General features: G+C 34.3%; 1 protein-coding gene across 5 annotated transcripts in view; it reads right to left on the bottom strand.

Moving 5' to 3' along the window:
• The window catches only part of SEMA5A (semaphorin 5A), a 334,501-nt gene that overhangs the window by 188,576 nt on the left and 124,519 nt on the right, over positions 1–21,406 (bottom strand). For all 5 annotated transcript variants that reach the window (XM_035319102.1, XM_035319099.1, XM_035319100.1 and 2 more), the window contains exon 5: positions 10,855–10,900. In XM_035319102.1, coding sequence (XP_035174993.1) covers positions 10,855–10,900 — 46 coding nt within the window. The remainder of the gene's footprint in view (positions 1–10,854; positions 10,901–21,406) is intronic.

The following is a 21,406-nucleotide window of genomic DNA, read 5'->3' as shown; positions in this document are numbered from 1 at the left end:
GGGAAAAATAATAACGGGTTTTCATCAAGAAAGTAATTTCCATAATGGAAAATATATACAACTGCAAATAAATACAAATAAATATTAACCTCTAATCTAATTCCTGTTTGACTAACTCATTTTTCTTCAAATCATATTCTTATCATTACTTATTTCTAGCTAAATTACCATAAACATCTCAAGATAAATTAACAAGCCCAAGTACAGACACTATAGTTTATAATTTCCTATGACTGTGTAATAATCTATTATTTTTATTTTTATATTTTATTTGATTGACAAATCAATACACCAGCCACCATCATATCATAGAATTATTTTATAGACCTGGAGAAGAAAATAAATAATTTTCCAGGCAGAAAGGAAAGCTAGTATTAAAATGAGGGAGGAGAAAAAGAAAAAAGGAAAACCGAAAAAAAGCACAGATGGACAGCAAATAAGCCTATAACAAGGTTAATTATATAATAGACCAGCCTATGTTCAGTCAGCAATGAAGCCTTTCTTAACAATGCTCATTAGTAGTCACATGGTATTCAACTCCAACCTGTTATTTCAGTTTATAAACCATGGTAGAAAGAGCTTAGTTTACTTTTTACATGTAATTTACTGACTGTGAAAGCCTTCTGCACATGGACAACATGGACAAATCCCTATTGTCAAATTCCATACAGATGCCTAACTCAAAAATGGGGTGACATTTATGCTTCCCTGTACCATCAGCATTGTTCCCTGCCTAGATTAGAACTGCCCTCAAAAGGCAATAATCTTACCCATAAAGTAAATATCAAAGTGCAATTAAGAGAAATAATGTAGTTATTTATTTGTCAGATCATCACCTAAATCAAGCACACTTTCAGTTTTCCTGCCTTCAAGTAAATCCAAAATAACAGCTGAAACAGTGATTTAATACAGAAATCTCATATGTGTCTAACACCATATATATCAAAGCACATCTAGTTTTTTAATAAATAAAATTATTTCCATATTTTGACATTATTTATAGCTCCCAGACTTGACAAAAGTAGCGTCACACTTTGGTACCATCTGGGATGGGTAAAACAATACATGCCGAAAGAGGTAAGAACAGGAAGAGGTTAAAAACAGGAAGGGGAAAATGCAGTAGCACAACAAATAGGCAAAACTGAGGCATTTTTTTCCTTAAAAAGACAGCATATGCCTATCAAAATAGAAGTTGAAGCTACTTTAATCATTATTCTTAATCCAGACCAGAACTAGTTCCCTATGCTATAACTAAACAGTGTCTTTAGACATTTAGGCAAAACAATCCTCATTTAAATTGGGCTTAGTAGTGCTGACCAGGCAAGTATCACACTGAAAGCAGCACAGCCCCTCCTTGTGCCTTCAGCCCTTTATGAGAGCAGAATGCTGTCTCCTGCACCTGTGGGGGCTCCTCTCCCACCAGTGTTCTTACGGCAAGTTCCTCAGATCTTTCGTTTTCATTAGCTTGTAGCACCAAGTGTCCATGTTCCTGGAATCCTCTATTCAGGAGCTTTGTTTTCTCAAATACTTTCTTCAAAACAGAAAACTTTCCTGTTTTTCCTAATCACAGAAGCAAAGCAGAACAAACCAAACCAACCAACCAAACAAAAACTAGTCTCCTGCCCTTGAAGAATGTCCACCTCTTCTCTAGGGATAAAGGGAGTGGAAGTTTTTTCCTTAGGGAAATAGCGAGTAATTCAGCAGCTGGCTGCATCCTTTAACTGCAATCTCTCTCTTTTAATCTTGGTTTAAATGTTTTTTAATTTCACATGTTAACAAGCAATGGCAAGGTATAATATAGTCCTCACATTGCCCTTAAACTAGGTACTGATGATGTTATACACAGAGGTGTAAGTTGAACTCACCTCCTATATTTGAAATTACCGCAAAGTATCTATATCCATCAGCCTGACAGAACTGTTGAATGGATCTCTGCAGCACTGGAAAACACAATCCTCTCTCTAACTGAAATCTGTTGCTCTCTACATCTAGGATATACATGGCATGCCAACCGTGGTTCACTCAAGTTAGTTGTTATAGACCGGAACAGGCATTGAAGTTCCATACCAGTGTCTATAAGCAAAATCTGATAATCATATTTGCAGATATTGGTATGCAGATGCATATTTCCTGTATCACAGATATAACAGGGACATCTCTTTCAAATCATACTGTATATTCCTGATCTTTTCTAAATTGTTCCACACTGAAACATCTATGTGGTAAAGAGCTGAAACCCTTGATCAGGAACTGCTTGTAGCCAACTCTCCTCCTGGACAAGACAACGTAAGAATGAAGACAAGCTGCTTTCAGTCTTTGTATTAGTATTTTCTGCTTTCATTTTCTGTACAGTCTCCTATCATTGCTGCACTTTTTCAATATAGAGGCTATGTGGGAAGAGGCTGATACTCAAACGAGAGCAGATATCCCTCCATAAGTATTGCAGACTTGTCCCAGAATACTTTACTCCAGAATCGGCTGAAGCATACCATGGTCTTGTGCAGTCTAGATATTTGGAGAGCAGAGGCTGATTTCCCTTCAAACATGCTATTTGGTGATTACTCTTCTGCAGTGGTGTCAGTATATTCATATTTGTGAAAACGTAAAAACAACTGCCACCTTCTTAGGAAAAGACATTTCCACTATTACTTTCAGGTACAGTCTGGTTGCACACCATACATAGCAAGAAAATTTGGCAGTCAATCAATCAAAATGAGATAAAATATACCAGTATAAAATCCTTAACAGCTATTTCATGAATATGTGCTGTAAAATAGAGCTTTTGAAATCAGCTCTATTTCTCATGAGAACAAATGCACTCATGCTTTATATATGTATAGATATATAAAGCATGAGTGCATATATATATATATACATATATATATATAAACACACACACCAGTTATCCAGGTTTCCCCTTTATCTTAGAAACAAAACACACATATTTATTATCTAAAGGAAATGAGGAGTAGTGAAAAAATTCAGGACCTATTTTTCTTTGCAGTGTATCCAGTACAGAAAATTACTGTAAGCACACAAGAAATGCAGCCTAACAAGAAGAGGTAGGAAATTGAAACTAAAAATAAAAAGCTAAGCTTCTCTAGCAAAATGGATGTGTTCAGACTCATTTCTCTGAAATGCACTTGTGCTTGTATTTCAGTACAGGCAGAAAACAATGACAGACACAGCAAATAAATGACAAATGACAATGTCTTTGCCCAGCTTTCTTTTTCTTCTTTTTTTCCTCCATACTCTCAAAATGCACACACAGATAAGACAAGGCAGCAGCAAAGAACTGAAAATATGCCAGTATTATTTTCCTTCACCTAGACTCTTTCTAAACTTCTATGACAAATTTCAAGCTGTCCTGAAGGGTAGGATACTACAAATTCTAGAGACTAAAACCTCCCAGTTATTTAGGAGCCAAGTGTAAATAATTAATAAACAGGGATGAGCAGAAGAGTCATACACCCAACCGGCTTCCTCATATGCACCCCATGTAGTTTTGTAATGGGAATCTGCATTTGAACTCAGAACATAAGAAAGAAGAAAACACCCCACAAACAAAGAAAAAATCAAATACATAAGATATATAACTAATCTCCTGTGGGTGAAAAATCCCATGCATGGAAAAATATTCAGAATGAAGAATGGAAGAGAATGTGGGCAAACACAACCAAAGACGTTTTTTGTTTTTTTTTTCTTTTTGTTTTGTTTTTTTGTTTGTTTTTTTTTTTGTTTTTTTTTTTTTGTTTTTAATGTCTTCTGCATTAATATGTAGGTGCCTCTATGAATACTGTTTATTTTAGTATCTTTGTTGCTGTTGTTTGTTTTCTTAACTCCTCCAGGGAGTGAAGCGCTGTCTGCTGGTAACTGGTTTCCCTGCAGATACACAGAGTAAAGATCAGCATTTGTGTGATATAAAATGTTGCATCCACCTTTAGAAAACCCCTTTTGACTACATGTAGAAGAGGCCATCTGGGTACAGATAGATTAGACACAGGAAAACATGCACTCATGGCCAAATTCATCTATGACTTCAATCACGTTATAGATTCAGTCAGAAAACCACTGCTCTGTAAGTGTAAGCAGAAAACAACACAGTGAAAATACTAATGATACCATAGAAGAACTGGAACCAAAAAGCAGTCACCAAGTCCATCTTTACCTGCTACAAAGGACTAGCTCTAGCTTCACAAAGACTTCTTTCTTAGCTCTTATTTAAAGTCCCAAATGCTTAATTATTTTCAGATTTGCTGTATGATAGAATCAAACCATCTACCATCTGAAATGGATCATCAAGAGGAAGTATTGTGCAAAAGTAGAACTATAACAAGAGGAAGAATTATTGTGCAGAAGTAGAACTGTGATATGCAGGCGTACAGCACTTTTTTTTTTTTTTTTTCTTTTTTTAAAGAATATTCTCCTCTCAGCACCACTTTATACAAATGGTAAGGGTTTAAACACCTCTTCAAGTTTTGCTCACCCATAGCACCTAAGCAGATGTTTATGCTTTCTCTTCCATCTTCTGGTCACTCTGCAATTTGCTCATCTCAGTCTTCTTTGAAAAAGTTTTGAGCGCTAGTTGCTACTTTTGCTTCCAAAGTTCTCCAGGAAGAATTTGTGGAAATCTTAATGCCAAATTAATGCTAACTTATCTGGTCTGTTTGTCCCTTTTTCATTCACATACTCGAATTGCATACACAAAGGGCCAAAGAATAAATAATATTTTGATGGCTGATGGTTCCTCGTGAGAAAGGAGTAAAGAAGCCTATAATAGGGAGGAATGCTTTCTTCACCCTTCACCCTTAAGCAGATATCAGGCACAGAAGGACCCAGTCAGAGTGTTTGTTTGTTTAGTTTGTTTTTGTTGTTCTTACTCCCCTTAGGGATCCAAATTAAATGGTAATTATCATTCTACTCTAGGTTTTACCAATGCCAACCTAAGCCAATAACAAGTTAAGGACATCCTCAGGTTAGTCCCCTTATGGTTTCGAGTGTGAAATCAGAGAAAGTTTTTTCTTGCATCTTGTTTTCCGCACAGGTAGCTTCACCCCTACATACAATGATGATTCATCAGGCTTTTTCTTGTATTTCCCTAATCAGCCATCCATTTCCACTAATAACTAAATAATATACATCAACAACAAAAAAAATGGACTTAAGCACAGTGTAAGAAAGCTCTATAGAAAAAGCAAACTGCCTTTAAGAGGTTCTATTTACTTTGCAAATAAACAAAATAAGGAGATTGAAGATTAAAGCTCAGGTTCCTTAACTTTATCTCTGAAGTCGATGTTCATTATAACAAAGTTTTTAATATCAGCATAGATTAAAGATTTGATTTTATGTGATAAATTCTCACAAGCTTCCATTTTGTTTGTAGCAAAGAGAATACAAAGGAACTGTCCCAGGAATGGAGACAGTAAGGAGAGCCTGAATGTTTTATGACTCTATTGGAATGCGATTCTCTCTAGATTGGGCCAAATCACCACATAGTCAAAAAGACAAACCATGGTTATTAAAGTCTTTCACAAAAGAGTTAATATGCTCTCAGTTTGTAATAGCAATTGTTATTTTCAAAATGGGATTACATCTGGCAAAAATATTTGCTACCTTAAAGTATCAAGTATTGTTAAAAATATTCTGCATTGAAATTTCTAAAGTGTTTCAGGTTCTAATTATGTAGTTACATGTAAAAAAAACTACAAAACAACAACAAAAAAACACTAATTCACACACAAAGTCAACATCTCTCTTTGCTTAAAATAAGTAAACATAAAGTATATATTCAAAATATATTGCAATTTAACTCATTATTTAGCCTACCATCTAGGCATTGATGACTTATAAAAGTGAACAATCATGTGTAGGAGGTACTTCAGACACTCTAGAAACATGCAAACAGCAAGAATTCCCTTTAGTAAAAGTCTGTCTCCAAAGCAACTCTTTTTCCTGACAATTCATAAATGCTATCTTGCTTTTACTTCCCTGAATAACTCATTAACCATTACATAATAAATAAATAAATAAAATCAGCTTAATACTCCAATATTTAAATTTAAATGAAAATAAAATATTTTTTTATTATTAAAAAAAAAAAAAAAAAAAGAATATCCAACCTTTTTGGCTTGTGTGAAAAATTTGATTCTTTAGCAGTAAACTGAGGCTCAAATTGCCTTTAAAATTGACTTTGAGGTATATGTATTTTTAACAAAATAATATGTTGACTCAATATGAACATAAAACCTCAGGAGAGTTCTGTAACTACAGAGCAGGTGGAATAGGCTGATTTTAAACCCTCTGGGCATTTTAAACTGAGAATAGGCTTCACAGACAGAAGATTCAGATGAGAAAGGTGAACCCAAACTGTTCAAGCATTTATAGGACACATGCTTATAAAGATGTCACAATTGTCCTAAAAAAATGTTACAAGACAGCAGGTATTAGCTTTTCACAACCCCGATGGAATGTACATATCTTCTCTGCATCCATATGATGAACTTTACAGATGTACCAGCAAACTACTCAAGGTTCAGGGAGGCAGACACTAACAAATCTTTGAATTTAGAAACATTACTTTCAAATATTTTTTTTTTTAAGTTGAAAAATAAAGACATTTATTACAGCCATTTTCTACACAAGGTCAATTTCCCTCTATTAATCTTGATACTGCCTAGATACCATAATTATTCAAACTATTATTTTTTTTTAGATCTATTTACTGACCACTATTTAGATTATTTAGACCACTATTTAGATTATTTAGGTTTCTGATTTTGCATTTTAAGAAATATACAAGAGTTCTCAGAAAATTCAGGTTTCATCTTGGCCAATGCTTTTAAGCAATATTCTCTTTTACTGAGGTGAGTGATAGCAAAACAAAATTCACAAATGAAAAACATACAAACCTTCAATAATAAAAAGAAGTCTACGAGGCTACTACACTGTAGTGAGAAGTATAAAATACTTGTCATTCTACAACCACAACCCAATGAGTGCTTCTTTCCTAATCCATAATCACCACACACACATTGTTCAGATAGCCAGCTTTGAACAATTTGACTCTCAGGCTTCTCCAGCGAGAGCTTTAAAAGGCTTTCACTCTTTTTATTCTTCTTTATTCTCCCACACACAGAAAATTGCTGAGACACATCAAATACCAGTTTGCTATAGACACCATCGTATTGAACTTGCTCACTCAGACAATAGGCTTTTCCTATAAAGTACAGAGCACAGAACCATGACATGTCAGATGACATCTTTGATGTATCCACAATGGGCAATGATGTCTCACTAAATAGTCCTATCTCATGTTAGATACACATCCTGTCTGAGGCAATCCATTAACACTAACTCTCACTTTTACAGGGGATTAACTTTCACTACAGTAATAGAAACCTTTTCATAAATGAATTTCTGTTCTGTGTTTCTTTTGTGGGAACTTGAATTTTATTTTATTTTTTCTTTTTTTTTAAAAAAAGGAAGGTTATCTTGCATTTCAAAATTGTTTTCCAGTTACACACTTAAAGAAACCAAAGCATATATATATAAGCTTTTTTTTTTTTTTTTGCTGAAAGTGTATAAACAAGGAGTCATTATTGTACTTTGTTCCTTTGTAGAGAGTTTTCCCATTACAAAGTTGTACTTGATAATACTGTAATGTCTGATAATATTACAGTGTCTTTCTTTTAAATAATATAATAAAAATTGTAAACAAGATATAGAAGGATATATTTGTTATAACTCATTCTTACTATTCCAGTTTGTTACATATAACATGAAACATGAACATCTTCCCAAGAGCAGCATGTGGACAAACCAAATAACACATTCCAATAGCTACTTATACATGGCAAATGGGGAAAACTTATTTAATACAGAAATAACTGAGGTGTATCGCTGGTTGATTAAATGTTAGGTATTCCCTTTCTTTTCTGATAGAAACATACTATAAGAAAGATTAAACTGATGAATCAAGGTTAAAAGAAAAAAAAAAAAAAAGCAGTAATGAAAACAAAATAAACAGTTATAAAAGTCTATTTGAAAACTGTAGAAAAGTTTAGTTTGTAGAAAAAAAACAAACATCCTTGCTTCCATGCTGGAAGCATCTGCTTTGAATGAGAAGAGTCAACAATTTTCCTCCCTCTTCACACACACAATGACAAGGATAGAGCTTGAGCAATTTTCTAAAATAATTAAACAACAGGTGTATAGGGTGTACTGTTTCCAGCCCTTTCATATTGTTATTTTTCCACACTGAAAACATCTTCCAGCTAGCACTTTACCATGTACCTTTCCTTCCAGATGTGAAAATTAACTTATTAGCTTACGAAACATCTGCATGTTTTATGAAGGCTGGTTCATACAAAGTATTCAAAGCAACATAAACAGAAAAATTAAACTCAGTTTTTATATATTATAACAACTGTGTGAAGAAAAATGCTAAAAAAAAATCAGTCAGTACAATAAATAGAGTACAATAAATACAATCTTGTCTTTAGGTGGGTTTCAGGTTCAAAGTGCTAAGTTTGAATTCAAAGCTTCCTTGAGAATTGTTATGGCTGCTTAATTTAATAAAGCTTTCACACTTTCTAGTGTAAGACTTTGAGACACTCCCTCTGCATCTTAACATTTCCCAACAAATGCTAAGAAAAGTTATGGAATCTTTACTGGAATTGTAAGAAGAGTTCAGACAAGTAACCCCCAATGATGACAGAAGTGGTGACCATGATCCTGATCTGGGGGTACCAGTAGAGACTAGACGACCTCTCAAAAACACTCCTAAACCTACCTTTATGACTATATCAGTGACTGTATTCATACTTTCCATACAGGACCACAAAATTACCTGAATTTCTTGCACAATGAGTCTGGGAGTCCTAAAGAACACACCTTACATTACTTGCATCAGAACAAAGTCTTCACATATCTCAGAGCTGACTTACAGCTACCATAACAGGCACATTCACCAGCCTGGAAGACTCCAAGCAAATATGCTGGAAAAGGGCAGCCCTGGAGCCCTCTAACTGGACCAAAAGGGAAGCACGGGGTAAGAAAAGGATGAGATGATCTGTGAAGGACAAACATGGAGAATTCATAACGGCAGAGAACAAAATTGGGAAAAAAATTTTGAAACTCGGAGTAGCAGCAGTAAAGATATGCTAGTAAGAGAAAATAATGACATACTTTGTTTTTTTAGAAATACAATCTCGTCAAAGTGTGGTAGGGAAAGGTTAAAGATACAGAGGTAAACCAATGGTGTTACATCATTGAAGACTGAATAAGAAATTTTACCAAAAGTTAACTTGAGAGGATTGTTTGTTTAAAGGCTTCTGCATATTCATAAAACCAAAGTCCAGTAACCTCATATAAAATCAACATTAGGATTTCTCTACTAATATTACATATTATTTTTTTCTGACCTAAATGGGTGTTGGTTAGTGTCAGCATAGTTATAAACTTCTGTAATCTATGCATTTCTCCTGCTTTAGTGACCTCAGCCAACTGATACTTTTCCTAACAGAGGAAAGCTGAGAACTTATAACTATGAATTAGCAAAATAAACTACAACAGCACCATCAGAGACGTTTCAGTGCATGCTATTAATAATCTTCATGACTTAATCCAAATTATCTGCCAAGATGTCTAGTATGTCACACAAAGGGAAAATAAACAATCTGAATTCTGGATATTAAAAGTGCATGTTGCATTGCAGCCTTAAGTACTAGCAACTAAACAGACTATTTATCAATACCACAATTTTGGTTAATTATAAGCCAACTTCAGATCTTGTTTCTAGTAAAGGAAGGTAAAGGAAGACTGCAAACCTAATTAAGGCATACACAAGGTGTTCTACAAATCACAAAGATAGTTTTACCTTGATGCATTTTACTTTTCATTGCTTAACTATTTAGTATTACTTTGTGAAGTAATAGCTACAGTACTGAATATAGAGCTAGTTTTAAATTACATAAATGAAAAGATTATGAAAAAACGAATTTCAATTTCATTGTGATTTTTCTATTACCATACCTCAAGTAAATTAGCCGACTTAATTAAACTTACTAAAATAACTCTTACAGACAAGAATACAGGCATGATAAAGGTTAGAGATGATGCCAAGGTTAAAAATAATGAAAGAAAACTAGCATTACCTAACAAAGGAACACTACTGAGGTGTTCAGGAGACTGAGGAAAGATGTGACTGCTGGTATATGATAAATTCAGTGTGGATGACATATGAAGTTCAGGGTAAAATAAACTGATCAGGGATTCACACTTACCTATGACACTTAACCACTTCTAAAATCCTTTAATTTTCAAATTCCAAGTTCTAACAAGTTTTAAACTACAGATAGCTGCCTTTTACATAATAATTTGATTCTGACACTTATGTTCACACCAGATTTATTCATTGAAAGTTTGCTGCTTGATTTGTCTAATTTTTCTTTAGCAAGTATGAACTCACTTTTTAATTTATCATTATTTTTAAAAAATAGTTATCTTCTCTATAATAATAATATATTCTAAAGACAGAAGCTTTAACAAAATGCACAATAATAAGTTACAATGTTTTTCTATTAGAACATAATCCTACTTCCCAGCCTCCATTTTGTATAGATCCTCTCTAATAAAAATCACAGCAGAGAGTAAGATAACATCAGGTCTGTATGGCCTGGGACAAACACTAATCTGGAATTAAAATGGATAATATGATTTATATAATACAGCAAAGAGGACAAAAACAGATGCATACTTATCTGTGGTTATAAAGCTTACGAATATATCTTCATTATCTGCTTTAAAACATCTGCCTAACCTATATCATTCAAAGCCAACGAATATTAAACATACCTGTATTAGAGAGAGATCCTCAAGCCGCAACCTGAAGAGGTAGTTTCTGGAAAAAAAAAATATAGAATAATAATAATAATTAAAAAAGTTAATTGTTACTAGTATTTAAATAAAGGTATAATTAATGAATATAAAAGAGAGAAAAAAAAATAATGAAAGAGTCCTGACTCCCAGTCACATTAACTTCTTTCAGGGACTGTCTTCAAAACATTTCCCTTGGGCTAAAGGCTAAAGCAATTTCCAAAACCAAGTTTCAATTTGAAGGCTGTCTGTGAAATAAAGTATTTACACTGTATATATATACATAAGCTGAACCATACATTCCAGTCTCCCCTTAGAATCAACAAGAAATACTGTTTCAGCAGATTCACATGATCAATGTTAGATGTCTAAATAAGAATAAGACAACATGTAGATTAAAGCTGTCTATCTCCACAATGATGGAAAGCTTGCACAATGAGCTCAGCCACAGATATGTAAAGTTTGAATTTAAGGATCCCATTACAATGAAGCGTTTGTAGAAGCCACAGAGTTTTCAAAATTGACTGAAGTCTTGTCATTACCTGTTTTAACTTCTTTGAAATCTGAATAAGTTGTTTTTGTTTTTCTTTGTTTTCCGTTTACATCAGAGCTACACATGTACAAAACCTATTTAACAAAAATCCATCTTTTTACTACAAAAATATTTCTCACTTCACTTTTGCTCTACTATAATATTGCTACACCTACACAGGAGGATTTCAGGTCAATCATGAAGATGCAGCACAAAGGCACTGCATGAAATCTGTGGAAATGATGGGTTAGCTTACTCAGAAAGGTAACTGTGTCCCTCTGACCAAACACTTTCTTCAGCGTGTATTGTTACACGTCTTCTGATAAACCAGTTCTGTTGGTAGCACCCATGATTTCAGTTCACAGAACACATACAAATGTATGAATAGCATACCAACTTTGAACTGATTTCAGTAGGTCCTTATCTGTAGCAAATATATATATATTTTTGTGTGGTAGGTCTAAAATTTCTTACATAGTCTATTTCCATATTCCTCCTGCCCACCTTTCCCTTCCACTTTCTTAGTCTCTTCTCACGTCCATTTTTCTTCTTTTTATTACGCCTTAGAGAGAGAGGAAAAAAAAAAAAAAAAAAAAAAAAAGCATAATCTTCAGTTCCCTTTGGCTTATTTTTGATCTTATTTAAAGCCATTCTGCCTTACCCAAGGTCACTACAGTGATTGTTTTATAAAGAAATATAAAAAGGAAGGAAATTTTTAAACATGAAAATAAAACCACAAGTAATTTAAATCTATTCATAAAAACATGTAAGATTAATTTTTAACAGATTCCAACAAATTCATTTGAACAAAGTATCTAAAAATAAGCAACAGATTACTAAATCTAAATTTTAAACTTGAGTATTTGCAATATTTGCAAATTATCTGCAATATTACACCCATGCAATTGGTAGACATATAATAGAAATTAAAATGTGGATACATTTTTGGTCATAGCAATTATAATTCTTTCCAAACAGGTGTGAGATATTTCTAATGGGTACAGATGGTTAGGACCTGTTTTTTATGTCTCTAATAAACATTTTAAATGAGCCTTAGAAAAATCATCTTGTGTCTAAACAATGAAAAACATAATTTGAAAAATCATGCATCTCAGAAACACAACCTCTATCATAGTTTTATTTATGGACTCCGGTGTGCATGTATGTGCATTTATTTATTGGTTCTGGTACATATATGGTCAACTTAACTTGTGTATGTATAGGAATCAAATCAGTCTATCCTAGGGATATTGCTATAGGGAGTTACAAAATACAAGAGGCAGACTAGCAAGGGCAAAAATTATGAAAAAGCAAAATACAGACAGAACATTTGTTATAAGAACAAGGAAATCACTGCCACTCAAAACAAACAAAATCATTGAAGTACTTGTGTTTGAGTCATGAAGAGAACTGAAACAGGCAAACAGTGAAGATTGTGCAATGTTTACACAAAGTTTCATCCACAAACTAAATGTAAATTAACTTGAAAGACTCATTGGAAGTCAGGAGATGATGCATGCTGTCTTTCTACCCTATCTATACTATCTCTGTAAGGACAAAAAATACCTTCATATTTTTTGTTTTCTTCAGGAATATTCAACAGGGAATATACATATACTAAAACAGTTCCTTAACTCACTGTGTATATGGAACTCCTTCCATCAACCATCATTGACTGTGCTTCTTTCTCTCCAGATATTAAAGAAAACTGCATCTTCACTGCCATTGAAAATCTTTCTTTCATTTACAGAAACAGAACTTCTTTTCTTCCAGAGAAGTTGAACTGCATCCCTAGCAGGTATAAACAGTTTTCTTAACTTGGTGGTCACATCTCACTCTACAACTAAATGCAGTCTCTATTCCAAGGGCACAGTTTCATCTCATACTTCTGGTTTTCAAGTCAGTACTTCACATAGTGTCATGTATGTACCCTGTGGGTACTTCATCTTGATATATCTGCTAAATATTTATTACTGATTAAAACTGTGATTAAGAAATACCATATTATTAACGATGCCTTTCTATGGTATTTCATTATGATATTATTTCAACCTATTCAAGCTATTGTCCCAAATTGCAAATAAATAAATAAAATGAAAAGAAAAGGCGGATTTATTTATTTATTTCCCTAGAAAATGAAATTTATATCCTATGCCATAGAACACAACATTTTTCCCCATTAATATATCCAGTGAAATGAGAAATATTGACCCCATAAGTGTTACAAAGACTATGTTCATGTGAATGAGCCAAGAGCCAGAGCTAACTACTGGACATTTTTCAACTTCCTGTGGTTGCCAACAAATAATTACATTTTTTTTTCAGCTTCATAAAGCCAGAAGAAAGAAATGTAAGAAGAAAAAAAGTGCAAAGTGCAAGACATTTTAAAAGCATTAAACCATTGCAATATAAAGGCAAACTGAGCAAACAGATAGCATAGAGTGACTGTTACTATGAGAATAAAGCTAGGACTACTAACAAATTAGCTACCTGGATAGCAATCAGAATTGTTCCTATAATAACATCTCCACTTCAGTAAAACTAGCAAGACTATATTAAGCTTAATAAATCCAGTAGTTTACCATCCAAAAACTCATTAAAAAGAGATATTTGAGAAAAATATATAAAAAATAAAAATAATGTAAGTGACAGTAAAACACACATTGAAAAATTATTATGATACTAATAAATTTGTTAGCCCAAAGGAAAAGTCAATGCCAACATTCATGTTACATACAGAATCATTACACCCCTCATGAGAGAGGTCACATTGTTTATTCAGTTATGTTGTTGAGATCATGGAGAGGATTGCTATTTTTCAACCTCCATTTAGCTTTATTCTACTGCATGAATGCTTCAAAGGCAACAAAGGATGTGAAATAAAAAACGACCAAGTACATTTCAGAAGCTTAGCTTTAGACCTTTTAGCATGTAAGTCTGCCTCTTCTGCACATATGGTAGTAATAAAAGCAAGACAAATACAAAATTACAGGCTGGAATTCAACTGGTTTGACACTGGCTGTAACTGGTAAATGTGTTTCGATTTTGTGCTTAATGAATGAGGAAAGCAAATCCAAGCAGAACGACAGTATAATGAGAAGAAAACACAAGTGCAAGACAAAGCAGAATTTTGTGTTCCTTCAGCAGTTATTAAGCTTTTATACATACACACACACAAACATATATATATATATATTATGGTACTGAACAACTTTCCTAGCTGAACTGTGGTAAGTAAAAGTGGTTAAGCAATAGTCTGCTTAAACTCAATAGCAAAGAATTCCCCTTGTATCAATGGAAATTGAACGAAGCACCACAAAAAGCATTCATTAGTGCCCTCCTTTAAAACAGTGTATTCCAGTCCACTGCAGTGAGTACATTCAGCATGACTACAGATAGAAGCATAGAAACATACAGCAGATCAATTCATTTTGACATGGACTTCTCAAAATTAAAAACCCATAAAGAATTGAAAGCACATAGTGTTAGTAACGGGTGTTAAATCTAGCACTTTACTCTTTTCTTAGTGAAACAGAAGGGCAGAAAATTCAAACACAACAACAATAAATACATTGAACACAGGTGTGAATTAAAGGAACATAAAGGTGGCACATAACATTCAGGGCATTATAGGCTCAGTTTTTGAAAAAAAAAAAAATGTAAGATAGCAAACAAACAAAAAAGCATGCTCCCATTTCCTTTACAATTGACAGCCCAAATCAGAAACTCAAGGCATGACCATACAGATATTGGCAAAACTCCTAGAAATAAAACAGTAGAAAATTCCTTCCTGTGCACATCTTTGAATAAATTATTTCACATGAAGGAATAAAATTTAGCATAATTTACTTGAAGGAAAAAATATTAAGAACAAGAAAGAAAAGTATAAGCTCTTAAGGAATCGGTTATTAACAAAAAGTCACAATTCCAAGATCAAGAAAGGAAAGATTTTGGTAATAGGCAATTCTAGTTCTGCAATGTAATAAAAGCAACAGTTGTAAATAAAACAACAGGAGAAAAGTAGATAAATCGAAATTTATGATGTAGAAAGTTGATTTGGTTTATTAAGATATTATAGAAAAAATATGAGAGAGAGGTAAGGATATAATGTCAGAAATAAAAGAAACCTAATCCAGGTGGCTTAGTTGAACTATTATATGAAAAAGGTCAAGTTACAATAACAAAAAGCAAAATGGTCAGTAAGTAATTTTTTGTCTGGATTTTGCAGGAAATAGAAGTCTTATATCACATGAGAATAATAACGTAACAAGCTTGTTGATAAATGACAAAGATGTGAAAAATGCATATACACAGATAAATACTTTCAGGCTAGCAGGTAATGCTTGTTTGACTTAAAAATTATGGTGATCTTTGGTCTTTTTGTCCTGCTTTAATAATTTCTAAAATTACAGGAGATCACGAATGAAAGGTGATAGGAATGAAAGAAACACGGGCTACAGGAATGAAACACTACTCAAGTTTTATCAACGTTCATAAGGACAAAGAGGAAGACTCCAGTTATCACAGATCAGTGATCACTGAGCTTTGCAAATAGAAAACTGATAGTTCTCTGATAGTTACTTGTCAGGATGAACAATTTTTATAGCATGTGGCTCCACATGCAGCCTTAGCAGTGATTCAAGATCCTAAGTCACAGAAGTCCTGTTCAGAGGACCAACAGTAAGGTGTTGCTTCTAGATATTTCTTGCCAAGTACTTCTTGGCAAGAGAAAGCAGAGGGGTACCAGTGGCCTATCTCTGCAGCCCTGGAGCTCACTCTTGTGAAATCCCCTCATGCCATCTCAAACACAGATTACTGTCTTCTCCTGTCAGACCATGCATCTTTCAGACAGCGCTTGGGTTCCCCAATGGATCATAGGGTATCTGTCACCTGTGCTCCTCCGATGCCTTCAGATCAAGGATCTTTATTATGATTATTATGCTTTAAATACACACACGTTTGTGAGCTTACTCAGCTATTCATTCAGTAAGCTGTTGTCAGGTTCAGTTTTATCCTGAAATATTACCTCAGACAAAACATTAACCCTGTATTACATAACTGTGGTTGACAAAATTCTTAATACTCTTACGTTGCAACACGTATCTCAAAGTATATGCCCCCAGATTTTATGTTTAGGCAGATACGGCATATATTATGGAGTACCTTACCATATAGTTAGCCAGGCAAGTTCTCTGTTGTCTTGTTACGATTGCAATGTTTAAGATCTTAATTAAAGTTAAATTTAATTTTGCTGTTATATCTCCTCCAAAAAAAAAAGCAATGGGAATGGGCTTAGATAGACATTTTAGGCAGTTCATGCCTTTTGCAGCCTCCTTTCCCATAGTAATCAACTTTGGCAAGTGTAATGTGTTTAAGATGGTTTTGTAGGGGAGAAGGTGAAAAGTCTAAGAAACCAGACTGGTCTTATTTTTATTATTATTATTTTATTTATTTATTTTGTTAAGAAAATATACTGCAACAGCAACATGGTCAAAAAAAAAAAATAGATAATCATATTAATACTAAAGTACTTAAGGAGGGAGACACTAAACTTGATGGTCCACATTTTCAAATCTTCCATTTCCCTTCTGTGGTCATGCTGCAGTCCTTCAGCAGAGCAGTTTGTTTCCAACACAGCCTCTCCTTTTAATGGAAGTTTACTGTACACGGGAAATTCAGAAGGAGGATGCATACTAAGGTAAGCACATGATGCCAATGCTTCTCTATATGAAATGCAATCTCGCTCCCATCAAATCTACTGAGGTGAAGGTCTCATACACAGTATGCAAGGTTGCACTGTTACATTTTCTGACTGCACTTGTGGTGTGCGTACTGAGACCAACATGCATGCCTAGCATCTGAGCAGCCACTCCACAAGAGAGCTGCATTAACTCATGCAAGGCACCAGCATTTCAGAGGTGGGAGAGAGTCCTTTGTAGACCCAACTGCTGCTCTCTAGGACTTCTATATCATGGTATCAGCCTCTCAGGCAGCAACACCCTGCCATATATTCCTGTGCTGTAAAGGCACACAGAAATTGAGCAGACACAATCAATGTAAGTAATGTAGGACTGAAACAGTATGTTAGGACTGACATCCACTGCAGAAGGGCCAACTCCAGATCTCATCTGATGATGCATCATTTTAGTTCCACTCAAGAATAGCAAGACGTTAAGCAAGCACAAGAAAAGTAATAATTTTTGTGGGGTTAGAGAATTGACTAGTCTTACTTAGCAATCAGATTATTTCTAGAGCTGGTGCACAGGAGGGGAAAATTGCATAGTGGAGGAAGACATGGGCAGAAGGCCAAACTTTTAAAAACATTTAAGAACCCAGCAGCAACGTAGGAAAGGGAAACAAGTAAGGGGAGAAAGACCCTCTTTTTTTTTTTTTTTTTTTTTTTTTTTCTAGCAGCAGTAGGATGATAATTTCTCTTAGATTTAGCATTAAACCATACCTGTGATGAGATCAAATCAATCAGTTGAAGGACAGACATCGATTACTCCCAACAATGTGTTAAATGAGCAATAAAACCCAGACTGATGTTCAGAGAATACAACAGCTAGTTCCTGGTGCCTGTGTATTCTCTCAATATGCTCAGAACATCTCATTAACACGAAGCTCTCAGATTCTCCTGCTGGGAGCAGACAACAGCAAGAAGCAAACCTGTACAGTTATTTATTCCTTTATTAGCGATCCTTAAACCACTAGTTAATGAATCCTTTAATTTGCCTTTCTGTTATTGTGGGAAGTAGTAGTAATGGTTCAAATTAACGTTCCCAAACACACATCTAATTAAGTGAAAAGGCATACTGTTACAGTCCTTCATCAACAAGATAAGGAGTGACTGAGGCAATAAGCCACCTCCAAGCAAGTTTAAAACCTCAAAGCAAATTTAATTAACTTGCAGAGGAAAATACAGGAGAAAGCCACTGTTGTTAAGATGCTCAGTGTTAGAAACAAAACAAACTGACAAACAAAAAAAAATCCACAAACAATATAAGATGCCTAAAGATATATTATCTAATTAAAAAAAAAAAAAAATCAAATAGCTTTGAAATCAATTTCTGATAAGCAACTATCAAATTTTAGAGCACAGCTGAACTAGCAAAACTTGATTTGAATTATAAAAACTAAACTACCACATATCATGAATAACCTCCAGTGAGGCTCCTGTCACTTCGCAGTTTTAGTCAGAAGAAGCTTGGAGAGAAGAGGGTTATTTTACTTTTCCTTTAAACAATTTAATTCTGCTATATTCTAGTATGTATTCTGGTATGATCTAAATAAAACTGTTAATGAAAAAGAAATAATGAAAAAGTCGCAAATAATACAAATAAACAACAACAACAAAAAAAAAAAAAAAAAAGAATGAACGGATTAAAGGAAAATGTAACCCATTATTTCAAACCTTAGGATTTCTGCCCTGATCTGCTGGGTTTGAGACAGGATTCTAAGTTGGCTCTTGGTTTACTAAAATGTCTGGCGCACTTTTAACACTTTTTGATTTACAAAAACTAGAGTCAATAAGCGATTACTGTGTTATCTGGGAACGAGGAGAAAGAAGGCAATGCACAATTTGGCAGGGCAATTCAGACACTGCTGTATCCTGCCCCTGAGCAGGTCTTTTCCCTACTCAATTGACCTTTCCAGGAGACAAGAAAAAAAAAAAAAAAAAAAGCCACAGGAGATAGGACAAAGCATTTTCACATAGGAAAAGAAGGCAAAGTTGTTCTTGGGGAAATCCATGAATCTCCACACTTACTGGCATTTCAAAACATAGTATTCATTATCATATTTGATTAGGTGCGCTAAGTCAGTCCACTAAATAGCACACAGAGAAATGTTCAACTGAATATTTTATCAGGGTTTATCAGAATAAGATAAACAAACAGCCTCTCATTTCCCTGAGCTCAGTGAGGAGCTAATGCCCTAAGAGTAATCCTTTGCTGATGTCACTTAATTATAAAAGTAAATTGTCTTGCTATATGGTGCCTTTTTTTTCCTTCTCTTTTTTGAAGAAAACAAATGAGATCCCTTGAAGGTTTCAGTTTGCAAAAGAGCTCATTTATTTTGTCTGCCAGGTCATACGTGATACTAAGAACAATGCCTGTGGCAAGATGTAAAGATTGGGCAATGTAGCTATATTCCCATGAAACTCTATGTCAAAAGCCAATAGCATTCCTGTAATGTACTAACAGCTGTTCTACATCCATACTGAATTCTTTCTATATAGAGTCCCTCGTTAAATTACTTTCTTTTCTTCAATTTCATTTTACTTACATGTATAATCTCATCCAATTTAACACATCCCTATTAAGAGAAACAGTTCCTCTTACATTAAATCTAGACCCAACTGACATAACATTGAAAAATCCGTCATGTTCTTCACATGTTATTTTTAAAACACACAATACATAATTATAATACAAGTAATTCTTCTTCAGAAATTGAACTTTAATTTTTGCTTGTCTTCACTATGTACTTTGAATGGTTACAACAATGTTGGGCAATACAATTTCTCCCTCTACCTTTTTGTTTCCCTGTACTCACCTCTTCTACCTCATTCCCCCTATTTCTTGAAGCTAACTAAATGAATTTTTCTACTCAAGCAACTTGTGGTAAAGGGTACCAGGCAAGCAGGGCAACTATAAGTTGTTACTGAGATCCAGGCTAACTCATCCATCATTTTAGAAGATATTCCTCTCCCTCTGAAGCCCTGACCAATAGTACAGTACAATAGTACATATATCTCAATTTGCACAGCTGGTTGACAGAAGACAGAATGATATGGTTTAAAACAAAAAGTATTATAACTCTTATGCTTCAGATTCAAAACATGTTATTAAGCAGACCTGTTACATTGGAAGAGGTTAAAGTTTGACAATGTTACTTGACACAAAACCTGTGTAAACTCAACAGCACTGCTAGCTTTCCTTTTAACATTAAAATTGAAGGTATAATTGATCCTGTATTGTATAGCAATGTGCAGAAACTACAGCAGTCACAAATAAAAGGCATTGCACTTCATGACAGGAAAAAACATATGATTCGATCTAAGAGATAAACATTTGCCACAGTTGAGGTGCAAGATATGTGAGAAATTTGAGAGGTGAACAACAAAAATTGACTATAGTTACTTCTTTCATCTGAATTCAAAGAAACGTAAGTGTGCACACTCTAAAAATAAGCCAGACTGAGCAAAACCCAAACTTTACTCAGACTGCCAATCTCTCTCCTGAATGGGGGTGGTGAAATGAGGAAATAGCGCAGTTGTTCCAAAATTTAGGCAACTCCTCAGCACAAGGAAAATACTAGTGCCAGGGCAGATGGGATGATTAAACTGAGAGTGTGAAAGTGTGAGCAAGTATTGGACAACTTAAGATAACACTCACAAATTTCTGTGAATGGTGTAACAAAACTGAAATAAGACAAGGATACTTCAAATTAATCAACTTAAAGCCTGTAAGAGAGCTGGACATTTTGCAAAACAAAATATCAACTGGAGATTTCTTGTGAGGACTGGAGGACAACCTGTGCTCAGGTGGAAAAAAAAAAAAAAAAAGTGTTTTTTTCACAGCAACTACGGAATGTCCACAGACATCCAGAGGACCAACTTTATTTCCCAAAATAGGTAAGCAAGATTAATTTTAGCAATACAGGACTGGATATGATCTTTCTCGTAATTGCCTGGTATGGCAAATGCTATAGCATCCCTTTCAAATGCTATAGCGTCCCTTTCATATATTTTGAGTTCTCTATCTCAAAAAATACTTGTTTTCTTGTTTTGTTCACACTGGTAAAATGTGACAAAACTCATTCTTTCTTGACTAAATTACCCATGTCCAACTTAAAATTATTTGGTTTTCTGCTAATGCTACTGTATAGTTTATGCAGCTATTTCCTTCCCTTGATGTGCTCATTGATAGATTCATGGGCAGTTGCTGTGCACAGGCTCAGCCTTTTTTCCCTACACTAACTCCAACCTCCAACCCACTT

The sequence above is a fragment of the Oxyura jamaicensis genome, chromosome 2 (genome assembly GCF_011077185.1).
Source record: "Oxyura jamaicensis isolate SHBP4307 breed ruddy duck chromosome 2, BPBGC_Ojam_1.0, whole genome shotgun sequence".
Classification (NCBI taxonomy): Eukaryota; Metazoa; Chordata; class Aves; order Anseriformes; family Anatidae; genus Oxyura; species Oxyura jamaicensis.
The sequence above is the reverse complement of the archived record's forward strand: the minus strand, read 5'-3'. Positions and strand labels throughout refer to the sequence as shown.